General features: G+C 45.0%; 2 protein-coding genes across 2 annotated transcripts; one reads left to right on the top strand and one right to left on the bottom strand.

The window, feature by feature from the left end:
• The first annotated feature begins 737 nt into the window (after window positions 1-737).
• On the top strand, window positions 738-1,779 carry LOC105505531 (E3 ubiquitin-protein ligase RNF5). The gene has a single exon (XM_011933379.1). The coding sequence runs from the start codon at window positions 775-777 to the stop codon at window positions 1,315-1,317; it is 543 nt and encodes a 180-aa protein (XP_011788769.1). The 5' UTR covers window positions 738-774; the 3' UTR covers window positions 1,318-1,779.
• A 9,337-nt stretch (window positions 1,780-11,116) lies between these two features.
• On the bottom strand, window positions 11,117-11,509 carry LOC105505530 (40S ribosomal protein S17-like). The gene has a single exon (XM_011933378.1). The coding sequence runs from the start codon at window positions 11,489-11,491 to the stop codon at window positions 11,117-11,119; it is 375 nt and encodes a 124-aa protein (XP_011788768.1). The 5' UTR covers window positions 11,492-11,509.
• Between the last annotated feature and the right edge of the window lie 576 nt (window positions 11,510-12,085).

Raw genomic sequence — 12,085 nt, forward strand, 5'->3', positions numbered from 1 at the left:
TCTTGGGCTCAAGTGATTCTTCTGCCTCTGCCTCTTGTGCATCTGGTACCACTGGTGCATGCTACCACACCCGGCTAATTTTTAAATTTTTTGTAGAGATGGGGTCTCTCCATGATGCCCAGGCTGGCCTCAAACTCCTGGGCTCAAGCAATTCTCCTACCTTGGTCTCCCAAGACTCTGGGATTATGGACGTGAGCAACTGAGCTCAGGTTAAAGTTCTAAATAAAACAAAATATCATCTTGCCTTGATTCCCACAATAGTTATGATCCTAAAAATTTCAGTATATATTAAACCATGCAAAAAATATTATGTTTATACGTAAAACAGAGTTACATTCCAGGCACAGGTAATCTCTAAGATTTTCATCAACACATATGTCTATTGTGATTTTCCAAAGGCATATGGGACATAGAACAGTTGCATTTCAGGAAGTCTAGCATCCTTGGCCCCCACTTCCTAAAATGCTAGGTGACCCTCCAGTCATTGTAACAAAAATGCTCCCATAAATGTCCAAAATACACACTCCCCAGAAGTATGGCCCCCATTGAAAATCAATGTTTGAGGCGACCCCAGGAAATGATTAGCAGGAAGATCGCATACCTTAACTCTGTATGGCATGAATTGCTCAGTAGCATCAAGGAAACTGAGGGCAAAATACTGATAAACAATATAGGCAAGTGTTAGTGACATATTTCTCAAGAAGTTAAAAATACTTGCCCTCAGAAGATGAGTGTAGGGGACTGAAGGGTACGTGGGGCGAAACAAATCCGGCCATGGCAGCAGCGGAGGAGGAGGACGGGGGCCCCGAAGGGCCAAATCGCGAGCGGGGCGGGGCGGGCGCGACCTTCGAATGTAATATATGTTTGGAGACTGCTCGGGAAGCTGTGGTCAGTGTGTGTGGCCACCTGTACTGTTGGCCATGTCTTCATCAGTGGCTGGAGACAAGGCCAGAGCGGCAAGAGTGTCCTGTATGTAAAGCTGGAATCAGCAGAGAGAAGGTTGTCCCGCTTTATGGGCGAGGGAGCCAAAAGCCCCAGGATCCCAGATTAAAAACTCCACCCCGCCCCCAGGGCCAGAGACCAGCTCCAGAGAGCAGAGGGGGATTCCAGCCGTTTGGTGATACCGGGGGCTTCCACTTCTCATTTGGTGTTGGTGCTTTTCCCTTTGGCTTTTTCACCACCGTCTTCAATGCCCATGAGCCTTTCCGCCGGGGTACAGGTGTGGATCTGGGACAGGGTCACCCGGCCTCCAGCTGGCAGGATTCCCTCTTCCTGTTTCTCGCCATCTTCTTCTTTTTTTGGCTGCTCAGTATTTGAGCTATGTCTCCTTCCTGCCCACCTCCAGCCAGAGGAGAATCAGTATTGAGGGTCCCTGCTGACCCTTCCTTACTCATGGACCCCCTTGACCTCTCTATTTCTGTTGGCTAAGGCCAGCCCTGGACATTCTCCAGGAAAGCTTGGGGAGGAGGAGTGAAGTCTGTGCATAGATGGTAGAGCCTTCTGCTCAGAGGCTCACTCAGTAACAATATAATTCTCTGCCCTGGGGAAGGAGGATGTATTGAGAGAATGTCTTTCTTCTCTCCTAAGTCTTTGCTTTCCCTGATTTCTTGATTTGATCTTGAAAGGGGGGCAAAGCTCCCTCTGACTCTTCCCCCACTCCCCATCTTATTGATTTAATTTAATTTTTCACTCCCCAGAGTCTAATATGGGTTCTGACTCTTAAGTGCTTCCTCCCCCTCACTACCTCCTTTAATACAAATTCAATAAAAAAAGTGAAATGTAAAAAAAAAAAAAAAAAAGAAGATGAGTGTAGCAGGATTCATTCAGAATTTGCTAAATCATCTTAAAGAACTAGGAATGCCCAAGATTTAACTAGAGAAGATTTAACAGTAACTTAACTGAGGATAATAAATCCAAAGAAGAACTAAAATTAAATTTGATGAAAGCCAGTTTGTCAAAGGTCAATTCTCCAAAAGTCAAGTCACTAAATGATCAATTCACCAAAAGCCAATGTGTCAAACATTAACTTGCTGAAAGATTAATTCGCCCAAAACTGCCAAATTTGTACTTTAAGCCATGTCTAGAACTGCAGCAATTTCACCATAAGCCAGTTTGCTACCATTGAGTCACTGTGGCTGGCCAAATCCTAGTGTATTTGGCACTTTTGGTCTATGTCATTAAGTAATGAGAAGATCCTGGGTGTTTCAAATGTTGTGCATTTTGCACATCTCAAATGTCATGGAATTTATGAAAAATAAGGTAGATTTCTCTCTGCCAGTACATATAACCAACTGCCTTCCCTATTACTCTTAATCATGGATTTGTGAATAAGCTCAGCCAAATAAATATTTTGTGCATGTTTCAAATTTCAGACTCTTTCATTTGATATCATATACGTGAAAGAAGAGTGTGCCCTTTAAACAGTTTTATATCAATTTTCCCTTCCCTATTTGTGCTGACTTTGTCAGTCTTTTTTTTTTTTTGAGACGGAGTCTCGCTCTGTCGCCCGGGCTGGAGTGCAGTGGCCGGATCTCAGCTCACTGCAAGCTCCGCCTCCCGGGTTTACGCCATTCGCCATTCTCCTGCCTCAGCCTCTCGAGTAGCTGGGACTACAGGCGCCCGCCACCTCGCCCAGCTAGTTTTTTGTATTTTTTAGTAGAGACAGGGTTTCACCATGTTAGCCAGGATGGTCTCGATCTCCTGACCTCGTGATCCGCCCGTCTCGGCCTCCCAAAGTGCTGGGATTACAGGCTTGAGCCACCGCACCCGGCCTTTGTCAGTCTTTTGAATGAAGTTTTTGTCTGCATGTCAATTTTTATGTATCCACAAAGTATGTGGAAACCAGCAAAAATTCTTTCCATGAAATGGGGTCTATACACAAATTTAGGAATGTGGCTAAAATCCAAGTTAGGCATAAGGCCTCAAAACTAGAGAAGGTCATAATCTGTGTTGAAGGGCAAGCTCCCCCATTCACATATAAACTGCTGTACAAGAAGTGCAAGGCCCTAAAAGGTGAAAAACATGAAATGAACATTCAAATAAGCTGCCCTGATAAATTCATAGGGAGAGAGATGAGGTGAAGCAGTTCCTGTGAGCCACACCAAACAAAAACGGAAAATAAGTCTTCAATGACTATTAAAGCAATTTCATACAAACAATCTGTTATAAGCTCCATAGGCAGTTAATAGAATCAGTAATTTGGTAAATTGGTTATTCGGTGAATTGATGAGTTGCTACGTTATATTTTAGTGACTGGGATAGCACCGTCTTTTGGAGCATTAGTTTGCCTTCCTCGCGAAGTAATGTGGTAGGAAGGTGGGGAGTTGGAAATAAAAGAGCAACAGAAGCAAGCATGGGGTGTGCCCAACTTAGCACAGCCCATTAGAGATGATGTCCCTTCTCCATTCTGACCTGCATGCATGTCCCCACTGTGGAGATAGATGCCTCGGGCTAGCGCAGCTGGCTGCCAGTAACAGGTGAATCCCATAACCAATTCTTGGTCCGCTTTTGCACTCACCTGAAATGCTCCTGATTATAAACGAGCTTCCTCAGTCGTTTTCCAACAGTGAGAGAAATTGTAGTCTAAGAGTCATGCATACCTGGTCACCTTGGTGAATATAAATCTCAATGTGCATTAATAAATGAGCATCTTTGTTTTTACATCTGTATTTTATGACCTTCCTAAGTGTGGACCAGCGCCACTGAGTCTGATCACCCCTAAGACCCTGGTAAGAGTAATTTTTCACAGCAATGGCCAGACCCAGGTCTGTTCTGAATTCATCCCTGTTGGCTCCACACCTTTACTTTATGTTTCTACAATCTATAAAACATAGTGGAGGAAGACTCTACATGTAAATGGTGGGTCTAAAATAATTGCGGACAGGGAGAATTGAATATTTTTGTTACATATTTTATATAAAAGTCCTGAAGTGATAGTCTGTGTATCAGAGCACTAAGACAGGTCACGTGAACAGACATAAGCATTATTTCTCTGGCTCCAGCTTGAACCAGCTATTGTGGGCCTTCCCTCTTTCCTTGTTTCACCCCCCACCCCCCACAGACACCCCTACCCCGCCAGTTATTTAGGGGAGGTACCAAGGAGTTCTTGTGTGCTAATGAGGAGGTCTCTCAGCTCTTCCTGCCATTGTCCTCCCTGTTTCACTCCTGTCTTAGTCTGTTTGTGCTGCTATAATAAAATACCTGAGACTCAGTAATTTATAAAGCACAGAAATCTATTTCTCACAGTTCTGGAGGCTGGGGAAATCCAAGATCAACGTGCCAGCAGATTCAGTGTCTGGTGGGGGGTGCTTTCTGTTTCCAAGATTTTGGAATCTTGGAATATTGCTGCTGTGTCTTCACATAGCAGAAGAGATGGAAGGACAAGAGGCACTAGAGTTCTCCCTTCAACTGCTTTTATGAGAGCAGTAACCCATGAGGGCAGAGTCCTCAGAACTTAATCATTCTCGGAAAGCCCGCACTTCTTAATACTATCACATTGGTTATTAGGTTCCAGCATATGAATTCTGGAGGTACACATATGTTCAAACCACAACTTCCTTCAGTTCTATCTATTGCTTCCTTGTGAAGCAAGGAAGGGCTGGCACTGAAGGTGGTCCTGTCCATGCCAAGGGCAACCTTCTGCTGCTGGGCCTCTTCCCGCTGCTTCTCCAGCTGGAGCCAGAGTTTTGGGCACAACTCCAGGCCCTCTAGACGCCCTGGATCTCCAAGTGCCAATGCAGGGCCTCACTTGCTGTTACCTCTAACTTGACATGTTCTGCACAAAAAGGCATGTGAGGAGCATCTCTCCCTTCTCCTTTGCATCACAGTAGACACAGGGCCCTGCAGTGCTGCCTCGTGTTTCCCAAGAATTCTCACATCAGTCTAGAGTCAACCAAGTCTCTAGATGAGGGAGTGATCGTTGCTACACAGAACCAGAACATAAACAAGCTCAGGGTGCCGCAGAGAATCAGAAAGTGATGCAGAAACATCTAACCAAAAAAGATAGAGGCCATGTACACCAGGTTAGTGATGGGCTCTTATCTACCCCTGGCCTGTCCTGCTTACCCTGATGGAGAAGAAAGTGAGGATTGCCATTAAGCCATGCTGAAGAACGTAGGTTAATTTTTGTAGTCAGAAAAAAATGGTGACATTTCAGACCATCATTGTAATAAAACAATATTTATTTATTTAATTCAATACTTATAGTCACATTATACAAATTGCCATCAGGTCACAGGTCTCAATAGTGTGGGTACAGTCACTCTCAATGAATCATTTTGCCATCTCCATAAAGTCACAGGTGAACAAAGGCCTTTAGATAGTGTAGGGAGAGACACCAGATCCAACTGGACCCAACTAAATGACATGCAGCATTTCATTACCCAGAATGGGCAGGTCAGAAAAATAGCTTTCTATACAACTCTCCCTTTTCCCATACCTTCAAAATAGGGCCTCAGTGGGATTGGGGGCAGTGAGCCTTACCTGGGCCTGCCCCAGGTTCCATTTCTGGTATCAAGGACTTTTCAACCCCTCCCTACCTTGTCATGTATCTATGAATAATCACATGCGTGCGTACACACACACACACACACACACAAACACACACACACACAATTTCACCCTGGCCCAGACAATTTCCAAGGCTGCTGGTCAACCCTGGTGCTGGTTTCCTGATTAACAGTTGCTCACTCCAGGCTTTACCTTGTAAACCTAAGGAATTGTCCCTGGTTCTGCTCTGCTGCTTTAGGAGGCAGAGAACCTCTGTGCAGGCTGGAATCTCACCTTTCCAACATCATTTCCAGAAAGGAATCACCAAGGACATCTGTGTCCTATGGGAAGTCCAAACTCCCATTCTGCAAGTATGTCTAATTTATTTCAGCATTCAGCTGTCCCTTTTCTGTGAAATTTTTCTTTTATCCCATGTGTCTTTCTCTGCCTCGCCCTCTCAGTCTCACCCTTCCTTCCAACTAAGTTAGGAGAGGGACTCTGCTATTTATGGTTGACCTTACCCTGCGCTTTGTAAGGTATGCTAAAGGATTTTCTCCCCACCTTTGCCAGTGGATTTTTAAATTAATTTTAAAAGAGAACGCAATTTCTGAGGCTGTCCTTCCTTGAAGGACACTTTTTATTCCCTCTGCAGAATGTGCACTGGGGATTGGTCTATAGAAAAAAAATCTTCTGTGCCTCTGTTTTATTTTATTCCTGGGGTGGTTTGGAGGATGGGTGATCTGATGACACAACTAACCTCACAAAGTGTCCTCCTTCTCTGTCGGAGTTCAATTTACAACATAATCGGGCTTGGCAAGGGATATCCTGAAACAGCAGTAACCCTCTACACAAAACATCACTTTGCCTCAGGCCAAGCCTATTCACCTTCATGGTTACTTTTAGACAGTGTCTAGTATCTTGTGTACAACTATAGTACTTGGTCCTCAATGATTAAAAAGAACACAGGATTTGTCTACACACACACACACACACACACACACACACACACACACTCTCAGACTCTGGGAGAAGTGTGCCTTCCAGAAGTGTTCCTTGCATTGCTGCCCAAATCCAAACCTCTTCTTTGAGAAGGGAAGGGCACATTAAAGGAAGTACCTGAACCCTTCTCTGGGTCGGGGGCCCATGATTTCCTCCACCTCTCTGGTGGAGACCTAGAGTCGGAGTGGGAGAGGGAAGAGGTTGGAGAAGAGGAGAGAGCTATGTTGAAAGACAGCTGGGGAGAAAGCAAGCCCCTTACTCCCCTCTGCCCCTTAGTCCATGCTGAAACCCCAGAGTACACTAGCAGAAAGCGGAAATGGGCAGTCCTGCCATTTCCAGGTTCTGGTGGACACCTTTCCACATCCTAAACCAAAACACAGGACATGGACTGTCTGGGTTTGTTCTGAAGAGGTGGCAGGTCCATTTTTTCATGGAAATCCTGACAGTGTCAGCTGTGAATCCCACTGATGCTGGTGTAGGGTTAACACCATGGAGGTTGCAGGGGCCTGTGCTCTTGCTGTACTTCCCTCACAGCTCTCTCTGTTATTTACTTTCCCCTTAATTTCACGTTTGTTAGTTGTGGGTTTGGGTAGGGCAGGAGAAGCAATTATTTCCATTTACTACCAACCACATAGCACACAAAACCAAATGTAGACCACTCCTCAGTCACTGACCACTGTTTCTGATGGTACAGGGACATTCTAGGATGGGGGATGAGATATCCATCATTCAAAATGAGCCCAGAGGGACACTGCTATAAATATATGTGGTTGGCTGAATATAAGTGTCTGACTGTATATTTTTTAAGATAAACTTTTTGTCTGTTTTGTTTTGAAACAGAGTCTCTCTCTGTCTCCCAGGATGGAGTGCAGTGGCATGGTCTCGGCTCACTGCAACTTCCACCTCCCGGGTTCAAGCAGTTCTCCTGCCTCAGCCTCCTGAGTAGCTGGGATTACAGGCATGCACTACCATACCCAGCTAATTTTTGTATTTTTAGTAGAGACATGTTGGCCAGGCTCGTGCTGAACTCCTGACCTCAAGTGATCCACACACCTTGGCTTCCCAAAGTGCTGGGATTACAGGCATGAGCCACCACGCCCAGCCAAGATAAACTTAAAAAAGAAAAAAAGACTTTAATTAGCTGGAACCCCACTAACTAGCACTCTGACTTAATTAGGACAATAAACTATCAGGAAAAGAAACAAATGATAACAACAAAAAAAAATAAAAATAATAGCTATTTATTGTGTCACTTCCGTGTGCCAGGAAGTTATTTCATATACTTTTTATACCAACCCTGGGGAAACTCTAAATGTCAAAGAGGTTAAGTAAGCTAGCTAAGAGCATACCTCCATTTACAAGTGAGTCAAAACTCAACCCCAGGTTCCATGCTCTACAGAGCTATTCTATATGCCTAAGTTTTGTCATGTGTTGCCATAACAGAATACCTGAGAATGTAATTTAAAAAGAAAAGAGGCTGGGTGCAGTGGCTTTTGCCTGTAATTCCAGGACTTTGGGAGGCCGAGGTGGGCGGATCACAAGGTCAGGAGATCAAGACCATCCTGGCTAACATGGTGAAACACCGTCTCTACTACAAATACAAAAAATTAGCCGGGCTTGGTGGCGGGCACCTGTAGTCCCAGCTACTCCGGAGGCTGAGGCAGAAGAATGGCGTGAACCTGGGAGGTGGAGCTTACAGTGAGCTGAGATTGCGCCACTGCACTCCAGCCTGGGCGGCAGAGCAAGACTCTGTCTTAAAATAAAAAAATAAATAAGTAAATAAATAAATAAATAAAATAAAAAGAAAAAAGGTTTATTTGGTTCACATTTCTGATGGGTGGAAAGTCCAAGAGCATGGCACTGGCATCTGCTCTGCTTTTGGTGAGGGCCACATGCTGTGTCACACGTGGCAGAGAAGCAGAAAGGCAAGTGGGTGTGTTCAAAGAGGGCAAAACATGAGAGTCAACCCTACTCTGTAACAAACCAGGCTAGTGGGAACTAATCCATTCCCAGTAGAACTAACCCTGTCTTGGGAGAAAGACATTAACCTATCTTAATCACCTAATCACCTTTTAAAGGCACCATCTCCCAACACTGCTACATTGGCAATTAGATTTCAGCATGAGTTTTGTCAGAGACAAACCACATCCAAACCACAGCACTTTATATATCTTTTTTTTTTTTTTTTTTTTTTGAGACGGAGTCTTGCTCTGTCGCCCGGGCTGGAGTGCAGTGGCCGGATCTCAGCTCACTGCAAGCTCCGCCTCCCGGGTTTACGCCATTCTCCTGCCTCAGCCTCCCGAGCAGCTGGGACTACAGGCGCCCGCCACCTCGCCCAGCTAGTTTTTTGTATTTTTAGTAGAGACGGGGTTTCACCGTGTTAGCCAGGATGGTCTCGACCTCTTGACCTCGTGATCCGCCCGTCTCGGCCTCCCAAAGTGCTAGGATTACAGGCTTGAGCCACCGCGCCTGGCCTTTATATATCTTGTTTTTTTGTTTGTTTGTTTTGTTTTTGTTCTGAAGTCCTAAATAATGAAATGGGTAAGACTTTTACAGCTACTAGGGTAGTCATTAGCACTGTTTATCAAATATTTTTGGATTGCCACATTTTGAACATAGAGAAAGACAATATTTTCTAGCCCCCTCCTGAGTGGGACACTGTGGCTGATATAACTCAATATGTTGTGAGTGGAAATAATAGAAGTGATGTGTGTCACCTCTGAACTGGGGCATTTAATCATTAACAGGAGACTCTCCAGAGCTCTCTTTCCTTCTGCAAAAAGGCAAGTTCCAGCTCCATCAGCATAGGTCTTGAAGTGAGAATGATTTCAAACCAAGCCTCAGCTGCCCCATGGTAGATATGTTATGTGCCTGAGAGTTGGGGATTATCTGATACTGCAGCATAATCTAGCCTATCCTAACTGAAAGGATCACAACCTAAAGAGTGCAGAAATATATCTTTATTTCCTCGTAACTAACTTAACTCTCAAGCCCCCACTTCCACCAATAGTAGAAAATTTAGTGTTGCCCATTCAACTCACTTTGAGTGTAGCTCTCCCTCATTTTTTGACGAGAGAATACTTGGTCAATTCCAAGTTCCACGGCTTGGGATAGGGATGGGAGAGTACATCTAAGTTTCGGGTAATGAAGTGGGTAAAAAGAATAGTTTATTTTGGTTGTTTTTGTTTTGAGATGAAGTCTCACTCTGTCACCCGGGCTAGAGAGTGCAATGGCAAGATCTCAGATCACTGCAACCTCCGCCTCCCAGGTTCAAGTGATTCTCCCACCTCAGCCTACTAAGTAGCTGGGAATACCGGCATGCGCCACCACGTCCGGCTCATTTTTGTATTTTTAGTAGAGATGGGGTTTCACCATGCTGGCCAGGCTGGTCTTGAACTCCTGACCTCAAATGATCTGACCACCTCAGCCTCCCAAATGCTGGGATTATAGGCATGAGCCACAGTGCCTGGCCAAGAGCGGTTAAGTGTCCCATAACAAAGAGAGGCACTGCAAGTTCCCTTTGTCCCAGGGCTGTCTTCTCATCTGCAAGCCATCACAGCTACGTGGCTCTTTCCTCTCTACCTTTGTGGTGGATGTGTCAGAGGCATGTGAACCAGAGCGACTCTTATCTTGAATAGGGGCTGGGTAAAATAAGGCTGAGACCTACTGGGCTGCATTCCCAGGAGGTTAGGCATTCTTACTCACTGGATGAGATAGGAGGTAAGCACAAGATACAGGTCACAAAGACGTTGCTGATAGAAGGATGCAGTAGAGAAGCCGGCCAAAACCTACCAAACCCAAGATGACGATGAAAGTGACCTCTGGTCGTCCTCACTGCTCATTATACACTAATTATAATGCATTCGCATGCTACAAGACAATCACACCAGCACCTTGACAGTTAATAAATGCCATGCCAATGCCCAGAAGCTGCTCTATATGGTCTAAAAAGGGGTGGAACTCTCAGTTCCAGGAATTGCCCACGCCTTCCCAGAAAACTCATGAAAAATCCACCCTCTGTTTAGCATATAATCAAGAAACAGCCAACCAGCAGACCTCAGGGCTGCTCTGCCTATGGATTAGTCATTCTTTTATTCCTTTACATTCTTAATAAACTTGCTTTCACTTTACGGATTTGCTTCGAATTCTTTTTTGCACAAGATCCAAGGACATTCTCTTGGGGCCTGGATCTAGACCCCTTTCCAGTAACAGATGCCTGCAACACCGCCAAGGCTTTTGAACATGAGGCAAGCCACTCTGTCCCCTCCTCATCTTAACCCAAGACCTCTAAGGTTTCTAGCCCTCTCACAATGTTTCTCCCTCCTCCACACCGGATCTCTGGACCTCAAGGCTACTGGGACACTGTGAGGTAGTCCTCGAGTAACTCATGTAGTTACAGTGACTATTGCTCTGGCATCGTGTGTGCCTCTTTAAGGGCCTCACTGTCTGCCTACGCTATACCTTGGGGAGCAAGGCACGAGTGCCCTCTTGCCTCAGGCCCCAACCCCACCAAACCTATCAGAGGTTTATTTTTGTTTGTTTGTTTTGTGCCATTGTCCTAGGTTTCTTGAAAATATTACAGTATTGCAGAAAGATTCAAACAGATCCCTGAGGCGTTTTGAAAGTCATGTCACCTGTAGGCTGACTGACCTGCAGGTTGGACAGACTGCCAAATGCTGGAGTCCAAAAGCATTTTCTTAGCGTCAGGATCTACTTCAATGATCTCCTGATCCAGGACTGAGACCTCGGGAACATAATTGTCTCTTTTTTCTCCCTCCTCCTCCTGCAGCTTGATGGAGATACCTCTTACTGCGTCCCTCCGAATCCACTTCATCAGATGCGTGACATAGCCTGCTATCTTGTTGTGGAGCTTCTTGCTGGGGATAATGGTGATCTCCTCACACACGTGCTTGTCCGTGTGGCAGTCGTTGCCCAGGCATGTGTAGCACTTTTCTATGATGACCTGGACTGTCTTCTTCATGGTTTGGGTGTGAACGCAGCCCATGTTGGCAGGTCTTGGTAAAAGAGGCCCTATCAGAGGTTTCTAACACACATTTTCTACACCCCACTGCTGGCATGAAGTCAACAGGGTACGGGGAGAGGGGTTAGGACTCTGAACATTCTCACAGGGAAGCCCAACAATATCAATATCTTACTTTCTTGCTTTCCTTTCCCAACTCTCAGTCCCTCCCCTTTTGGAATGTAAAACTATCTCTTACATCAGAGCTACTCAAAGTGCTGGTTGGCAACAAGCTAAGTCTGGTTGGTGTCAGCATATAAATCACCGTATTGCTTCCTTCATCAAGAAAGTCTTGCTAAAAAAAAAAAAAAAAAAAAAAAAACCAACAACGAAAAAAAAAACCAGCAACAGTGCCAACTGAACTAAACAGTGTTCATGGTGATAAAGTTGATTTACATTCTGGAATAGGCTTCTTATCTCAGTAATAAACAGGTCTCAGGAGGTAGCCGAGTTTGTTGTATGTTCCTACCTATTCTGTGGTTTGTGGATAAATTTTATGCCCAGCTTCCTTCCAGTTTCGGCTTTTGATGCAGTAAGCCAGCTTTTGGAATTTAAAAAACCTTTCCACTCTCTGGTACC

The sequence above is a fragment of the Colobus angolensis genome, unplaced genomic scaffold (assembly GCF_000951035.1).
Source record: "Colobus angolensis palliatus isolate OR3802 unplaced genomic scaffold, Cang.pa_1.0 Scaffold126, whole genome shotgun sequence".
Classification (NCBI taxonomy): domain Eukaryota; kingdom Metazoa; phylum Chordata; class Mammalia; order Primates; family Cercopithecidae; genus Colobus; species Colobus angolensis.